The sequence below is a fragment of the Pseudophryne corroboree genome, chromosome 3 (genome assembly GCF_028390025.1).
Source record: "Pseudophryne corroboree isolate aPseCor3 chromosome 3, aPseCor3.hap2, whole genome shotgun sequence".
Lineage (NCBI taxonomy): Eukaryota > Metazoa > Chordata > Amphibia > Anura > Myobatrachidae > Pseudophryne > Pseudophryne corroboree.
This window is the reverse complement of record NC_086446.1, coordinates 621,981,536-622,000,087: the sequence shown is the minus strand read 5'-3', so window position 1 is coordinate 622,000,087 and position 18,552 is coordinate 621,981,536. Positions and strand designations below refer to the sequence as shown.

At 44.7% G+C, this 18,552-nt stretch overlaps 1 protein-coding gene across 1 annotated transcript in view; it reads right to left on the bottom strand.

The window, feature by feature from the left end:
* HTR7 (5-hydroxytryptamine receptor 7) overlaps window positions 1–14,319 on the bottom strand; it is a 209,768-nt gene extending 195,449 nt beyond the window's left edge. The window contains exon 1 of the mRNA XM_063961677.1: window positions 13,252–14,319. Within this exon, the coding sequence (XP_063817747.1) occupies window positions 13,252–13,778 (527 nt within the window). The 5' untranslated portion in view covers window positions 13,779–14,319. The remainder of the gene's footprint in view (window positions 1–13,251) is intronic.
* Window positions 14,320–18,552: the final 4,233 nt, after the last annotated feature.

Here is an 18,552-nt window from a genome sequence, read left to right as displayed (position 1 = left end):
TTGGACAGTCAATTGCTTGGTGGAAGTAGTAAAAGTGGGCTTACGACTTCCCCTCTGGGATGACCATCGACTCCCAGCAGCAACAACAGCAGCGCCAGCAGCAGTAGGCGTTACACGCAAGGATGCATCGGAGGAATCCCAGGCAGGAGAGGACTCGTCAGAATTGCCAGTGACATAGCCTGCAGGACTATTGGCATTCCTGGGGAAGGAGGAAATTGACACTGAGGGAGTTGGTGGGGTGGTTTGCGTGAGCTTGGTTACAAGAGGAAGGGATTTACTGGTCAGTGGACTGCTTCCGCTGTCGCCCAAAGTTTTTGAACTTGTCACTGACTTATTATGAATGCGCTGCAGGTGACGTATAAGGGAGGATGTTCCGAGGTGGTTAACGTCCTTACCCCTACTTATTACAGCTTGACAAAGGCAACACACGGCTTGACAAATGTTGTCCGCATTTCTGTTGAAATACTTCCACACCGAAGAGCTGATTTTTTTTGGTATTTTCACCAGGCATGTCAACGGCCCTATTCCTCCCACGGACAACAGGTGTCTCCCCGGGTGCCTGACTTAAACAAACCACCTCACCATCAGAATCCTCCTTGTCAATTTACTCCCCAGCGCCAGCAACACCCATATCCTCCTCATCCTGGTGTACTTCAACACTGACATCTTCAATCTGACTATCAGGAACTGGACTGCGGGTGCTCCTTCCAGCACTTGCAGGGGGCGTGCAAATGGTGGAAGGCGCATGCTCTTCATGTCCAGTGTTGGGAAGGTCAGGCATCGCAACCGACACAATTGGACTCTCCTTGTGGATTTGGGATTTGGAAGAACGCACAGTTCTTTGCGGTGCTTTTGCCAGCTTGAGTATTTTCATTTTTCTAGCGAGAGGCTGAGTGCTTCCATCCTCATGTGAAGCTGAACCACTAGCCATGAACATAGGCCAGGGCCTCAGCCGTTCCTTGCCACTCCGTGTGGTAAATGGCATATTGGCAAGTTTACGCTTCTCCTCCGACAATTTTATTTTAGATTTTGGAGTCCTTTTTTTACTGATATTTGGTGTTTTGGATTTTACATGCTCTGTACTATGACATTGGGCATCGGCCTTGGCAGACGACGTTGCTGGCATTTCATCGTCTCGGCCATGACTAGTGGCAGCAGCTTCAGCACGAGGTGGAAGTGGATCTTGATCTTTCCCTAATTTTGGAACCTCAACATTTCTGTTCTCCATATTTTAATAGGCACAACTAAAAGGCACCTCAGGTAAACAATGGAGATGGATGGATACTAGTATACTTATGGATGTACGAGCGACTACCGACACAGAGGTAGCTACAGCCGTGGACTACCGTACTGTGTCTGCTGCTAATATAGACTGGATGATAATGAGATGAAATTAATATATATATATATTTAATATCACTAGTACTGCAGCCGGACAGGTATATATATTTATTATGTAATGACTGATGACGGACCTGCTGGACACTGTCAGCTCAGCAGCACCGCAGACTGCTACAGTAAGCTACTATAGTAGTATGTATCAAGAAGAAAGAAAAAAAAAACCACGGGTAGGTGGTATACAATTATGGATGGACGAGCGATTGCCGACACAGAGGTAGCTACAGCCGTGGACTACCGTACTGTGTCTGCTGCTAATATAGACTGGATGATAATGAGATGAAATTAATATATATATATATAATATCACTAGTACTGCAGCCGGACAGGTATATATATTTATTATGTAATGACTGATGACGGACCTGCTGGACACTGTCAGCTCAGCAGCACCGCAGACTGCTACAGTAAGCTACTATAGTAGTATGTATCAAGAAGAAAGAAAAAAAAAACCACGGGTAGGTGGTATACAATTATGGATGGACGAGTGACTGCCGACACAGAGGTAGCTACAGCCGTGGACTACCGTACTGTGTCTGCTGCTAATATAGACTGGATGATAATGAGATGAAATTAATATATATATATATATATAATATCACTAGTACTGCAGCCGGACAGGTATATATATTTATTATGTAATGACTGATGATGGACCTGCTGGACACTGTCAGCTCAGCAGCACCGCAGACTGCTACAGTAAGCTACTATAGTAGTATGTATCAAGAAGAAAGAAAAAAAAAAACCACGGGTAGGTGGTATACAATTATGGATGGACGAGCGACTGCCGACACAGAGGTAGCTACAGCCGTGGACTACCGTACTGTGTCTGCTGCTAATATAGACTGGATGATAATGAGATGAAATTAATATATATATATATATATATATATAATATCACTAGTACTGCAGCCGGACAGGTATATATATTTATTATGTAATGACTGATGACGGACCTGCTGGACACTGTCAGCTCAGCAGCACCGCAGACTGCTACAGTAAGCTACTATAGTAGTATGTATCAAGAAGAAAGAAAAAAAAAACACGGGTAGGTGGTATACAATTATATATATATTATATACAATTATATATATATATATATATATATATATTAAACTGGTGGTGATTAATTAAACTGGTGGTCAGGTCACTGGTCACACTATCAGCAACTTGCAAGTAGTACTCCTAAGCAGACAATCACAATATATACTGGTGGTCAGTGTGGTCACAATGGCAGTGTGGCACTCTGGCAGCAAAAGTGTGCACTGTACGTTAAAATATGTACTCCTGCTCTCAGACTCTAACTGCTCCCCACTGTCTCCCCCACAAGTCAGATATACAGTCACACTATCACTTCAGCAAGTAGTAGTACTCCTCCTAATGCTCCCCAAAATTACTAAAGTAAATACTGTGTCTCTCTCTACTCTAGTCTCACTCTCTTCTCTATAAACGGAGAGGACGCCAGCCACGTCCTCTCCCTATCAATCTCAATGCACGTGTGAAAATGGCGGCGACGCGCGGCTCCTTATATAGAATCCGAGTCTCGCGATAGAATCCGAGCCTCGCGAGAATCCGACAGCGGGATGATGACGTTCGGGCGCGCTCGGGTTAACCGAGCAAGGCGGGAAGATCCGAGTCGCTCGGACCCGTGTAAAAAAACCTGAAGTTCGGGCGGGTTCGGATTCCGAGGAACCGAACCCGCTCATCTCTAGTAATAACTGTCACTTTTCGTTCCGATAAACCAAATAACAAGTTTATTCAGGGCAAAGTGTCACACTATCTTAAATTGAAAGAAAATTCCAAAACACAGTTACAATCAATGGTTATTGGTCTTAGCTGTAACACCTGAGAATGGTACAATATTTATTATACTGCTCCAGACCAGGTCCTCACTCTCACAAGGAAACAGATACCTAAAGAATTTGGTTAGTAAGTATACTGGTTCTCTACTCCATATTTCCTAACACATCAATAGTACCAAATAGACCTTTCTATATCGACTTATAAACTTATACATATATCTCTATACACGGCAATATATGTAATGACTGATGACGGACCTGCTGGACACTGTCAGCTCAGCAGCACCGCAGACTGCTACAGTAAGCTACTATAGTAGTATGTATCAAGAAGAAAGAAAAAAAAAACCACGGGTAGGTGGTATACAATTATGGATGGACGAGCGATTGCCGACACAGAGGTAGCTACAGCCGTGGACTACCGTACTGTGTCTGCTGCTAATATAGACTGGATGATAATGAGATGAAATTAATATATATATATATAATATCACTAGTACTGCAGCCGGACAGGTATATATATTTATTATGTAATGACTGATGACGGACCTGCTGGACACTGTCAGCTCAGCAGCACCGCAGACTGCTACAGTAAGCTACTATAGTAGTATGTATCAAGAAGAAAGAAAAAAAAAACCACGGGTAGGTGGTATACAATTATGGATGGACGAGTGACTGCCGACACAGAGGTAGCTACAGCCGTGGACTACCGTACTGTGTCTGCTGCTAATATAGACTGGATGATAATGAGATGAAATTAATATATATATATATATATATATATATATAATATCACTAGTACTGCAGCCGGACAGGTATATATATTTATTATGTAATGACTGATGACGGACCTGCTGGACACTGTCAGCTCAGCAGCACCGCAGACTGCTACAGTAAGCTACTATAGTAGTATGTATCAAGAAGAAAGAAAAAAAAAACACGGGTAGGTGGTATACAATTATATATATATTATATACAATTATATATATATATATATATATATATATATATATTAAACTGGTGGTGATTAATTAAACTGGTGGTCAGGTCACTGGTCACACTATCAGCAACTTGCAAGTAGTACTCCTAAGCAGACAATCACAATATATACTGGTGGTCAGTGTGGTCACAATGGCAGTGTGGCACTCTGGCAGCAAAAGTGTGCACTGTACGTTAAAATATGTACTCCTGCTCTCAGACTCTAACTGCTCCCCACTGTCTCCCCCACAAGTCAGATATACAGTCACACTATCACTTCAGCAAGTAGTAGTACTCCTCCTAATGCTCCCCAAAATTACTAAAGTAAATACTGTGTCTCTCTCTACTCTAGTCTCACTCTCTTCTCTATAAACGGAGAGGACGCCAGCCACGTCCTCTCCCTATCAATCTCAATGCACGTGTGAAAATGGCGGCGACGCGCGGCTCCTTATATAGAATCCGAGTCTCACGATAGAATCCGAGCCTCGCGAGAATCCGACAGCGGGATGATGACGTTCGGGCGCGCTCGGGTTAACCGAGCAAGGCGGGAAGATCCGAGTCGCTCGGACCCGTGTAAAAAAACCTGAAGTTCGGGCGGGTTCGGATTCCGAGGAACCGAACCCGCTCATCTCTAGTAATAACTGTCACTTTTCGTTCCGATAAACCAAATAACAAGTTTATTCAGGGCAAAGTGTCACACTATCTTAAATTGAAAGAAAATTCCAAAACACAGTTACAATCAATGGTTATTGGTCTTAGCTGTAACACCTGAGAATGGTACAATATTTATTATACTGCTCCAGACCAGGTCCTCACTCTCACAAGGAAACAGATACCTAAAGAATTTGGTTAGTAAGTATACTGGTTCTCTACTCCATATTTCCTAACACATCAATAGTACCAAATAGACCTTTCTATATCGACTTATAAACTTATACATATATCTCTATACACGGCAATATATGAATAAAGCGTAATATCTTACTAAGCAATCAATATACTACTAACATCTATAGAGTCTATCCTGGGGTTAATGCGTATTGTAGCGTAGCTCGGCTGGGATATGCTTCCTAGCAGTCAAATTAGCGTCTTATTTCCAAAATTGGAGCAATGAAGCCGAAGCTGATAAGCTGTTTTCCTGAATCTACGCGGCATCCGAATTGTAAGAGATGGCGCTACTGCATTAGATGCTTGAATGGTGCAAACCCGGGTTTGGTAACGCAATTTAAGTACTATACTGTCTTGTTCATGGAACTCCCTGAATTAAGCTTGCATATCCATACGCTACCTTTAAGTTATTATGTGCAAACCTGTAACTGCCTCTGGAGTACTACTCAAATTCTTGGTTCTGGTGAGGTCGCTCAGTATACCTTTCACCGACAGCCAACTCTGGACTTTCACTATGTTCGACTATGCTGTGCTGAATGATACTTTGGGGTGGCAGTGAACTTTGAATTAGGGTAGTCAATGGCCCGCGACCTGCCTTCGTCCACTAATTAATATTCTTTGTAGCCGGGCGCAGTACATTAAATGCACTTCAATATCGGAGAAAAAGTGGTTGAGACGGTGTAAAATAAATGCAACTTTCCACTAGTTCAATAGCTGAAGGGCTGGCCTCAATATACTCCTCTCTACCACTAATCAGGGGTGGCGAGGAGCTGTTCGGTGAGTTGCAAAATTCTTTACCATACTTTGGTCATCGCTGAGCACTATTGTAACAAGCCTCTACTTGTTACTAACATTTAAATGTCATTTTATTTATATTTTAGATCTTGTGTGCCTCCCTAAATAGCTGAGAGTTTCCACTTAGTGTGTGTGCTTAGCGGGGCTAAAACAAGTCTATGGCATAACTAGGCTCCAGCTCCAGGACAGTTTAATCCCTAATTAGGATTAATCAGGAGGCAGCCGATCCCTCCCCTTGCCTTACTTCAGGGGTGGGGAACCTCCGGCCCGCGGGCCGTATACGGCCCGCGAAGCCGTTTGGTCCGGCCCACCAGGTTGTGTCAGTGAGACACGCTGCCGCTCAGTCGGGCGGCAGCGTGTCTCAGCTGTCAGAGCAGGGAGACGGAGGAGAGCGCGGCTGTAGAATGGGACCAGCGGCGTGTAGTACTTCAAACCAGCCGCCGGTCTGTGAGCCAATCAGAGCTCGCGGACCGGCAGCCAATCAGGAGCCGCGGCTGCCGGTCCGCGAGCTCTGATTGGCTCTCGAACCGGCGGCTGATTTGAAGTACTACACGCCGCCGCTTTCACCCGACAGCCTCGCTCTCCTCCGTCGCGTTCACGGTAAGCAGCACGGAGGGGAGAGGGGAGGGGGGAGGGCATTTGTATACCTGGCACTGTGGGGTCTGTATACCTGGCACTGTGGGGGGTATTTGTATACCTGGCACTGTGGGGGGCATTTGTATACCTGGCACTGTGGGGGAATCTGTATACCTGGCACTGTGGGGGCTATATACCTGGCACTGTGGGGGGTATTTGTATACCTGGCACTGTGGGGGGCATTTGTATACCTGGCACTGTGGGGGGCATTTGTATACCTGGCACTGTGGGGGGCATTTGTATACCTGGCACTGTGGGGGGCATTTGTATACCTGGCACTGTGAGGGGCATTTGTATACCTGGCACTGTGAGGGGCATTTGTATACCTGGCACTGTGGGGACATCTGTATACCTGGCACTGTGGGGACATCTGTATACCTGGCACTGTGGGGGGCATTTGTATACCTGGCACTGTGGGGGGCATTTGTATACCTGGCACTGTGGGGGCATTTGTATACCTGGCACTGTGGGGGCAATTGTGGATCTGGCACCGCACTATTGGGGGCATATGTGTATCACGTCCCATTTTAACTGGCCACACCCATTTTTTTGGCGCGTGCGCGCCTCCGGCGCGCACACACAGTAACTCTAAGGGGCAGACCTACTGGGGGGGCAGGGTAATTTTTTAAGTTGAAAATTTTTGTATGGCCCCCGAAGGATTTTAGAAATATCCAAATGGCCCTCGGTAGAAAAAAGGTTCCCCACCCCTGCCTTACTTGATGAAGAGGGCGGCACCCCTTTGCTGGAACCCCCTCCCGAGGCAGACTGGTCACTCCGCCCGCTGGCATCAGCCACTCCGATTCCCTGTCTCTTCTCACAGCGTCTCCGCACTGAAGCCGGGAGCTCACCGCCGCTACTCCTCTCTCTCTACCTCTGGTAGGTTCAATCTGCCTCCCGCTGCTGTCACCGTGACCGCCTCGGTCTTTCTCCGTCTCCACCGTATGCCGCCCGCTGGAGCCGGGAACCTCTAGCCGTGCCTCCGTCTCACTCCTCTGTCCTCCTTGGTCACCTGCTCCCTACGCAGTTCTTTGACCCGTTTTTAACCGCTCGGCCGCGAGCTGTCCGTTTCTCCCAGTCCCTGCTCGTGCCGCTGTTCGTGGCGCTGGGGCACTTACTATTTGCAGTTATGCTGGGTCTTAAACTCCAACTCCCCTCCATGAAGGGGGAATGTTGTATCAATTAGATTACTCCTGTGTGGAGGTCACTGTTTCCTTTCCCTCCATGAGGGGTCCCAAACCATTGTTCACTGTTCAGCCAACTACTTATTTATTACTATATATATATAAACTGTGATTATTTATTACTATATATAAACTGTAAATATCCATTTTTTTAGGGTGCTACACATACACACTGGGCGCTGACATCGCTGGGCTGAAAAGTGCTCAGTGCATACACACTGAGCGCTTCTTCCCCCTGCCCAGCGATGTCAGTGGGGGTGAGCGGCTTTCCATAGCAGGACGCTATGGAAAGCCGCTCACCCCGCCGTTCATCTACTGGTAATACCGGCAGATGAACGGCAGCCGCCAGCGATGAAGCGAGAGCGCACATCAGCGCTCACTGCCTATCGCTTGTCCATACACAGTGGAGGCTTTGAGCTGAAAGCAGCTCAACACACCAAAAGTGACCTGCTGTCAGCTCAAAGTCGCCCAGTGTGTATAAACCTTTACTTCCAAAGTGTGTACATCATTTATTTCTTGCTATTTTCTTATGTGACCAATGTTACATTTTATAGCACTGTGGAATATGTGCATTATGAATTAAATATAATACTAGTAAAAGTAATAATTAAAAGTGAAATATAAAGGGATTGAAACATATTGATACACTGTATATGCAAAGAAAATGCAATATAATGTAAAGAGGAAGCACTTGTACTTATTTTACTAGTTTCCAAGACATGCTTGATGATACACTATGGTGCAAGCAGATTTATTTATAAAATGATACATATTTTGTACAGCACTTGTTCATTAGTAATATTGGGGGTCATTCCAAGTTGTTTGCTCGTTGACGATTTTCGCAACGGAGCGATTAAGGCAAAAATGCGCATGCGCATGGTACGCAATGCGCATGCGCTATGTATTTTAGCACAAAACTTAGTAGATTTACTCACGTCCGAACAAAGAAATTTCATCGTTGAAGTGACTGACAGGAAGTGGGTGTTTCTGGGTGGAAACTGACCGTTTTCTGGGAGTGTGCGGAAAAACGCAGGCGTGCCAGGAAAAAATGCGGGAGTGTCTGGAGAGACGGGGGAGTGGCTGGCCGAACGCAGGGCGTGTTTGTGACGTCAACCCAGGAACGAAACGGCCTGAACTGATCGCAATCTGTGAGAAAGTCTGGAGCTACTCAGAAACTGCTAAGAATTTTCTATTCGCAGTTCTGCAAATTTTTCGTTCGCTATTCTGCTAAGCTAAGATACACTCCCAGAGAGCAAACAACATTGGGCGCCAATGATTGTATTGGATGGTAGCCGCACGTTCCTAGGGCCCAGTTTCTCTGACCCCAATTAAATATATCAGAAGAAAGAAAAAAATGGAACTGCGCATATCATCCAAAAATGAGACATTTATTCAATATCATAATAAAACATAAAAAGATTAAAAGGAAAAAATTCCCCCAATTACCGGCCAGTTAAAGCAATAAAATTACTATTCAGTATTCCTATCATGCAATAAGCCCATATATCATAATGTTATACTCTCAACCACCTAGAAACAATAGTCAAATTCTTGCATCTGTTCACAGGTGACTCCTATAACACAGCAGGCGTCCCTGCAATGTTACATATATAATAAATTGTCCATGGGACTGTTTCAATAAGCAGCAAAGATGTATTTATCCTTCAGTTGTTCTACCCCTACACAACCGGGGTTTTTATGGAATAGCAGCAATGTCCCAAGAATTAATTGATGCAAAGACAAAACAGCAGTGTGAGCTTGTATTTGTTAGTCTTTTTAAAAGCAGAAGTGTTTGTTAATAGGCAGTCTCTGATAGCAGGCAATTAGTGAAACACACAGATCTGGGAGCAAATTCCCTAATCCCCTTAGCACTGGGGTCCGGGTGTCAAGATGTTAGTATAGCATCATGCAATTATGCATACCACAAGCAGTTTATGCCCACAGAGATGTCCTATTCAACAGTTGAGCCGGCCGGCTATAAACTCACGGTCATCCACATACGCGTTTCTCCGCTTTAATCTGACCTCAGCGGCTTCCTCAGTGTGTATGATTATGTGGTTGAGAGTATAACATTGTGATATATGGGCTTATTGCATGATAGGAATACTAAATAGTAATTTTATTGCTTTAACCGGCCGGTAATTGGGGGAATTTTTTCCTTTTAATCTTTTTATGTTTTATTATGATATTGAATAAATGTCTCATTTTTGGATGATATGCGCAGTTTCATTTTTTTCTTACTCCCAGAGAGCGGCGGCCTAGCGTGTGCAATGCTGCTAAAATCTGCTAGTGAGCGAACAACTCGGAATTACCCCATTGTGTTTTACAATGTTTTGTTAACACAAGGCCACTAGGTGGAGCTATACTATGGTTTTAAATGTATGGTCTATCATTTTACCTAATTAGAGATGATGATGATGATTATTGACCCCTGTCCCAGCATAGTTCAAATTTTGTAGTTGTGCAATGACATACCATCACATTGAACATACTAGATTAAAGTTAAAAGCACGTCAGTTTATGTTAGCATCTCACAGACCAAACACAGTATTTGCAAAGGGGTTCCATACTGTATGTGTATAGGGAGGGGGTAAGCCAAATTGACCCAATTAAAAGAATTGCATCATATTGGCCCCTCATCCTCCTCAGACACATGCAAACAAAGATGGGACATTTAAAGAAAAAGTTGCTAGTACCAATGTTTTTACCACTGGTCATAAAACATTGTGAAGACCTAAATATTGGATCAGGAACACTAACGGTTTAAAGTAAACTAGCTACTTAACTACACTCCAAGCAATGGATTTGAATGCACAACCTGAACGCACAACCTCCTGTACCGAATTCATACACCTAACTCATGAGCAGTAGCTGATTTTACCTATCGTACCGCAGCAACCCCCCCCCCCCCCCCCCCGGTAATCTCTGCCATCCAGATCAGTGTTAGTGAGCCAGATCCAGTCCGTGGCTTCACTATTACTAGCAGTGTGTTCTTATTTGAAGTCCTACCTGCCAATCAGAGACACTACAGCCAGTCCCATTTGGAGGTGTTTTCTCCCTCTGGGACTGCTAGACCGGGCTGTGATTAGCCACTCTCTGCCTTCCAAGCAAGGCTTCTAGGGGCTGCAGCTGATGCAGTCCTTAGAAGCCGGAAGTTTGCATATACGTAGTACCATCGCCACTACTGCGCATGTGCTGATCCCAGCGACTGAACTACATTGAACAGATGCTGGGACCCGACCGGTGGCAGGGACAAGGGAGCAGGGACCTGGCACCACGACCAGCAGCAGTCCCCCCTTCTCCCCGAGGTGAGAGCTGCTGCTGCTTGTGAGCTATGAGTAACAGTTTGATTTATGTGCACCTTGTCATACATTTTAAATCACCCTGTATCTAAAACACACCTGGCTCTGCATACCATACCCAGGGCTTGTAATTGTCAGTTTCAGATTCAGGGGGAAAAGGTGATGTCAAAGGGTACACTTAGACACTTAGGGGGTTATTCAGTGTCAGTAGCAGTTTTGCAAAAAACGCAAATACTTCTACTGATAAAATCACATGCTGGGGGCTGCCCAGCACAGGTCAAGGATGTCCAGCATGTATAGCGCTGCCCTGCAACGTGATCGCTTGATTGCATCGAAGAAAGCGGCTAATAGAGGTCAACCTCTGTATACACAGCAAGACTGAATATAGAGGCGCACTGCCGCCATGTTTCCCTCACAGAAAAACCAGGCAACATCATTCAGCCACCCCGAAAATGGCCATGACATGCCTGCGTTTCCTGCACCACTCCCCTCCAGTGGTGCATTGTCGCCCCCAACCGCCTGCTGCCTGTCAATCACAATCACATCTTTCTGGGTTGCGATCACATTGTGACTGCCCGCGCATGTGCAGACGGCCGATAAGTGGACATTTGCAATTTTAGCAACAATGCAATGGAGTCTGAATAGCCTCCTTAGGGTACAAATTTAAATGCAAGAGGACTCTCCAGCAATAAAACACACATAAAACATCTGTCTATGATGCAGAACTGCAACTAGGCATTCTCCTACCCATTTAGGTAGAGGACATCTGGGAGGAGACATAATCTGTCACAGATTAATAAAGTAGAGCTGGTAACCTCAGAATTAATAACAAGTTACTTATAACAGAAATAGAAGTGAATTAATTATTTACTGTATAAATGGAATTTTTATAGTGCATTACTGTTCTGTAAAGTAGTTTTGAAAAAGTGAAAATTTTATCACTATAACAGTCAGTGTGCAGTTAAGTACATTTATAAAATAAATCATAGAGCAAAATCATTCAGGCAAAAATCCGCATCTAGGGGGTCATTCCAAGTTGATCGCTCACTAGCTACTTTTAGCAGCCATGCAAACGCATAGTCGCTGCCCACGGGGGAGTGTATTTTAGCTTTGTAAGTGTGCGAACGCATGTGCAGCCGAGCAGGACGAAAAAGTTTTTTGCAGTTTCAGAGTAGCTCTGGACTTACTCAGCCCTTGCGATCACTTCAGTCTTTTTGGTCCCGGAATTGACGTCAGACACCCGCCCTGCAAACGCTTGGATATGCCTGCGTTTTTCCAGACACTCCCTGAAAACGGTCAGTTGCTACCCACAAACGCCCTCTTTCTGTCAATCTCCTTGCGATTGGCTGTGCGAATGGATTCTTCGTTAAATCCACTGCCCAGCAACAATCCGCTTTGTACTCGTATGACGCGCCTGTGCATTGCGGTGCATACGCATGCGCAGTATTAACCTGTTCGCTGCCCTGCGAAAAACTGCAGCGAGCGATCAACTCGGAATGACCCCCTTAGTGCCATGCGTGCAATGTGGGAGCAACTATGGGTGACTTGCTTTCCACTCTGCAACAGTCCCTCTGTGCCTTTAAAACAGTGTCCAAATCTCCTGGGAAGCTCAGTACCAAAATTAACATTCCACCTGTCATGTCCAACAGAGGGACCAATTCCTAAGGGAATTTAATAATAATAATAATAATAATAATAATAATATTAAAGCATTTAATCTGGATTTTATTTGGTTCTAATCCCATATAGCATGAGCAATGCAATAGGACCTGTTTTAATGTGATAATTAAAATAGCGATAACATCATAATCTAGAATAAATTATTATTATTACTGGTACTTTTATTATTCATTATTCATTTATGTAATGCCTTTATTATTTCTACTGACTAGAAAACCAGCAGAGATGACTAATAGTCTATTATTTTTTATGACTTGTTCTGCTGAAAATATCTTGTGACTTAACAAATGTACAGTACTGAGGCTGTGACTGAGCCTTACTGTATACATACGGTAGAAGTTTCCCTGTATGTAACAGTAATACATGTAGCACTACAGTGTGTAATTAACAACTACCACAAGTATTCAAAGCCATGGAAGCAAATTTCTGTATGCATAACATCAAATTTATATATAGTAATACTTTTATTACCAAATTACATTTATTAAACAGATCTCTTGAATTCCAAGTTATATTATCTGAGAAAGTTCCTCAACATGACTTCCATATAATGCAATACAGAGAATAAAATTGTATAAGTTTGGAGGGTCTTACCTGTCAATGCTAATGACACATAATGTCATAATAGAGGCTGTGCAGCACATGACATCCATCGCTATAAACACATTACAAAAGAAGTGTCCAAAAATCCATTTCCCCCCAATGAGGTCAGTGACACTAACAAAAGGCATGACAGCTATGGCTACAGACAGGTCAGCCAAAGCCAAGGACACAATCAGATAGTTGGAGGGCTGCCTAAGTTTCTTCACAAAACAAACAGATATGACTACCAGGCAATTCCCTGCAATGGTCAGCAAGGTGATGAGAGACAGGATGGCTCCTATGACTAATTTTTCGATGTGACCATAATTATGGATCTGTTCGCCACACCGGGTGTCATTGTCACTTAGGAAGGTGGAGGTAGGCAGGGGATTGCTGGTCATGGCATCTTGGATGATCTTCAGTAGAGGAGGGTTTAAAGAACCAGAAATCATTATAGTGGTGCTGAGGTCCTGCAGATCTTCTATAACATAGGATCTAATGTCATGGTATATGTGGCTGCTGTTGACAGTGATGACCATTGTGGTTTGTGTAGCCCATGTGTAGACCCCCAAATACTTGGGTCCAGTAGTTACTTTACAGTGACTGTGATAGAACTACAGGGATTTTCATTTCTCAGATCCATCTGCTATTTGAGTAGATACTTGTTAGATGAATATACATTATTGGTCAAAGAACTGACCTTTAGTGTAGTCTCTCAGTCATTCTAAGTGATCCAACTTCTCTCATATACCCAGGCACTGGCTATTTGTGTCCATTCTTCTGTGGTCCAGATATACTGTAGAATAGATACATATGCCTTAGTTGGTCATTTAAGTGGGTAAATCCATAAGGTAAATTCTCATCCAGTTATCCAAGCAGTAAAACAAAATATACTGTCATTCTCAAGTTCCAGAAAATGAAATTACTTATCCTGAGAGCTCTCTTTATTAGTTCTTCATCTTGTGACGCTATCTTATGTCTGGCAGGAAAAAAAAACATTCACTTCTGGCTTCCTTGTGGTTGTAGTGTTTTCCTGAGTCCTTTCATGTCTTCGCAGCACCTCAAAGACAGTGTGTGTAGTTTCTGTGCTGAAGCTAAAAGCATCAAAGCTATCTTTTCCATCACACTGCAATATAGCGCAAGCACTAGAATTTTTCATTATAATGGTGACATCTAGTGGGCAAACTACTGTACTTTGGCTATACATATTTGAAAAGGTTTGGGGACTTTTCTGAGGATAGCTGTACACATTTTGCCTTATTATTCAGGGCACTGAATCAAATGAACCAATCAAGGTAAATGTTCTTTTTCCTACTTGAGACTACAGCTAAGCTATGCCAACAACTATCTCTCCAGCTGTCGTGGAACTAAAAGTCCCAACCTCTGGCTGTCAGAGCATGCAGGCATTCATAGTTTCATATCAGTTTATACACAGTCTGCCTTAAGGTGGGTACACACTGAGAGATATATCTGCAGATCAATTGATCTGCAGATATATCTATGGACGGATCGGGCAGTGTGCTGTGCATACACACAGTAGCGGATCTTGCCACGGGCAAGCAGGACTTTTGCCCGGGGTGCCGCCTTCCGGAGGGCGCCGGCGCCATCCGGAGGGCGCCGCACCAGGACAAGATCCGCTGCTGCTGTGCCCCCCGCTGCCGCTGGCCGCTGTGAAGGGAAACTAGAGTTTCCCTTCATGGAGAGGTCCTTTACTGTGCGGTGCGCGATGACGTCATCGCGCAGCGCACATTAAAGGACCTCTCCATGAAGGGCTTCACAGCGACCAGCAGCAGCGAGGGGCAGCGGGGGGCACATTTCAGAGCACTACAGTAGTCTGTACAGGGGGCATAAATGACCACGCCCCCTGTACGAAGCCACGCCCTCCATTGCCGCCCGGGGCGCGCAAAGCCCCAGAACTCATCGATGGCCATCCCTGTTATTTCTGTAAATGACCAGCGGTCCAATCATAGACCCGGGGCGGGGCTTCATGGGTGCTGGGGGCGGAGCTATTCTCTGTGTCCCAGCATCTTTAAAAAAAAAATATTCGTTTAGGCTAAGCCATCGATGAAGAGAAACCATCTGGTTCTCTCCCATCAATGGCAAGACTATTCAACATCGACCATACACCATCGATGATTAGGAATCATTGACGGTCAATGGACATCCCTAACACATCCTCATGCACTGCCACTAGGCAATCCTGAGGCTCTTAGAGAATAAATGCACTCCCTGCTTTTATTTTATTTGTTTTTTCTTCAGACATTATTGCGGACTCGTGTGCTTTGCTTTAAAGTCTCAGTCTGGATTTGACTACACAATGAAAATAAATTATACCCAAATCTTAATAACACAACAAAAACCATACATTTGTTGTTTGCAGGCAATTACACAACTATAATTCCTTTAGTCTTGTTTTAAATAGAAAGTACTGCTGAATTCATTGTCTGAACATTTTGGCTTAGCCTATAACGCAATGTATGATAGCCAGAACCACTTAACTGACAATTTTTTTTAAACGATTTACTATAGTTTAAAAAGTGTGTTCACATGTGATCTGACCATACCAGTAAAGTGGTTAATAAACTCCAGATCTGTTAAAGGTTTTCGAACAGGCCCCCTTAGATGCTTATCTACTAAAACTTATCTAATAAAGACACATGGGGCGGGATGTACTAAGCGGAAAATGCGGTAAACTCCCTGTTTACCGCATTTTCCTGATGTACTAACCCCCGGCCGGCAGGACAGCGCCGCGGCGGGGTACGCCAGCTTTAGCTGGCGTACGTCCATAGAAGCCTATGGGCTTCTCTCCGCGGCGCTGTGTGAGGGATCCGATCGGATCCCTCCCAGCATGCCCTGCGGCCGCCCCCGTCACCCCGCGCATGCGCAGACTGACTCCTGGGACCGAATCCCGGAAGTCAGGCTGCCGCTGCGCATCGCGGAGGACAGCTCTTATCGGAAGAGCTGTTCTCCGCAATGCTGATCGCATATGTTAGTACATATGCGATCAGCATCGTGGTGCAGGGCGGCGATGGGCGGCGATGTACATTAGTACATCCCGCCCATGAATTGAAAACTAGAGTAAGCTTTTAAAAATATGGTCAAATTAATTTATCTGAAATGTTGATTCTGTTCAAATTAAATCTAGTTAGTGTGGTGTAGACAAAGAACTGATGCAAAACAAGCTAGGATAAAAACATTCATATAAACAGTGTCAGACTGGGGCATGTAGGGCCCACCGGGGGAATGCTGTGGTAGGGGCCCATGTTTAGCAGTGTGGCCAGCCTGCTGAGGGGGTGTGGCCTGCCACTTCATTGGTTTGACTAACCATTAGAGAGTGCAACGTATGGGGCCCTTCATAAATACAGACAGTAAATTCAGCTGCTGCTGCATGCATGATAATGTACCAGATTAATAACAGATTAATAACATCAATGCACTGTAGAAAATACACCATAGTCCAGTATAAGGTAACATATGTATAATGTATAATTCAAGTGCAAAGTCTAGAACCTGATCCTTACAGCAGGAGGTGGGCCCCCAGGCAGTGGGGCCCACCGGTGGTTTCCCTTGTACCCCTGTGGGCCAGTCCAAGCCTGCATACAAATTAAACATTGGTGTTTAACTCCACATAAATGAATAATATACCTTGACTGGCTTGTGTTAATTTACATCACGGACATGTGTTGGGCCAGAACATCACATCACAAAACTAATAAACAATTTAAAACCTGCTGCAGTTCTACAACCCCTGGACAACGTAAATATAAGATTTGAGTAAATAACATGGAGTGAAGGTGAGATTTCCATAGGAAAAGAGGGAGAGTTACCAGCCGAAAGCTACTTATAAAGCAACAAAAAATACACCTCTCAAATCAAACTGGTTAAAATGTTTGTTAACAGTTGACAGTGCCTTCAGCTTAAAGCAGTGTCAGGGTCCGGGGTCTTACCATCGGTACCAGGTTCCGGGGCCTCCCTGTCTGAGTCGTGGCAGTGCTGCGGCGGCAGACTGCTGACTGCTGCTCTGTGTGAGGGGCTGCGGTGAGACTGATGGAGGCGGCGGGTGTGGGCATTGGAGTGAACAGGAACTTAATTATGGGTCTATTTACTAAGACCTTGAATGGAGATAAAGTCGCTGGAGATAAAGTACCAGCCAATCAGCTCCTAACTACCATGTCACAGGCTGTATTTGAAAAATGACAGGAGCCGATTGGCTGGTACTTTATCTCCAGCGACTTTATCTCCATTCAAGGTCTTAGTAAATAGACCCATAAGCAGGAAAAAGGAGCCTTCTCTTGTACAGTATGCCTGCAGTTATGTGAACCGCCATGCTGGAGACCAGTGCACGCAGTGTAGGAAATAGCAGTGCTTCCTGTGGGTTCTCAGCCAATCCCAGTATGCTTCCAATTTTAAAAGGGGTTAGATTTGAATCGAGCACTGACAGATCTTTATGTTGATCTTCCTAGAAGGTGCTTCTGCTCTGTGCTCCTGTGGGCATCCTGGTTGCTCAGTGCTTTGAGTCCCTGGAAGTCTCCTGCCTTGTTCATCTGCACGTTACTCTGCTTCACTCCGCGCTTGGATTGAGAGTCCAGCACCTGCGCCGCTTCCTGCAGCTGCCAGCTTGTCAGGTGGAATCTGCAGGTACTCAGGTGCTGTTGGTGGTTCCTTAGGATCCTGCCCATTTGCCAAGAGTTGAGTTTCCAAAGTCTGAGTTCTTCAGTCACGTTTTTCAAGAATCTAGTTTTCACACAAGTCTAATTTATCAAGTACACAGTCTTCACAATTATTGTCAACAAGTTCCAGTTTTCCAGTATCCAGTCTTTCCAGCTCTGTTCAAGTCATAGTCATCCAGCGTCTAGTCTTCACGGATATAGTCCTCAAGTTACAGTTATCCAACGTATCCAATTATCCCCGGTAAAACATCGGGTCCACTTTTTTCCGATGTTTCACCGATTATTTTTTTACAGGCTATCCCTGACAGGCCGGCGCATGCCGTGGCTTATCTGGGCTAATTAGCTAGCCCCGGCGGGACAATTAGCCCCGGTAAATTACCAGGGCAAATTGGATATCCCCCTCAGTCTTTACAGATATTATTTTCAAGCCACGGTTTGCTAACTCTCAGTCTTCACAGCTATTATTTCCAAGCCGCAGTAATTAAGTACCAGTCTTTGCAGTTATTTTCTTCTTAGTACAGTAACCACGCTCCCTAACTACACAGCAACAGTTTCCCAGCCCAGTTATTTCTTGTTCACTTGTCATGGTGTGCCAATCCTTCTACCCTAGGAGTCCGTGAGAAGGAACTATATCCGACCTACA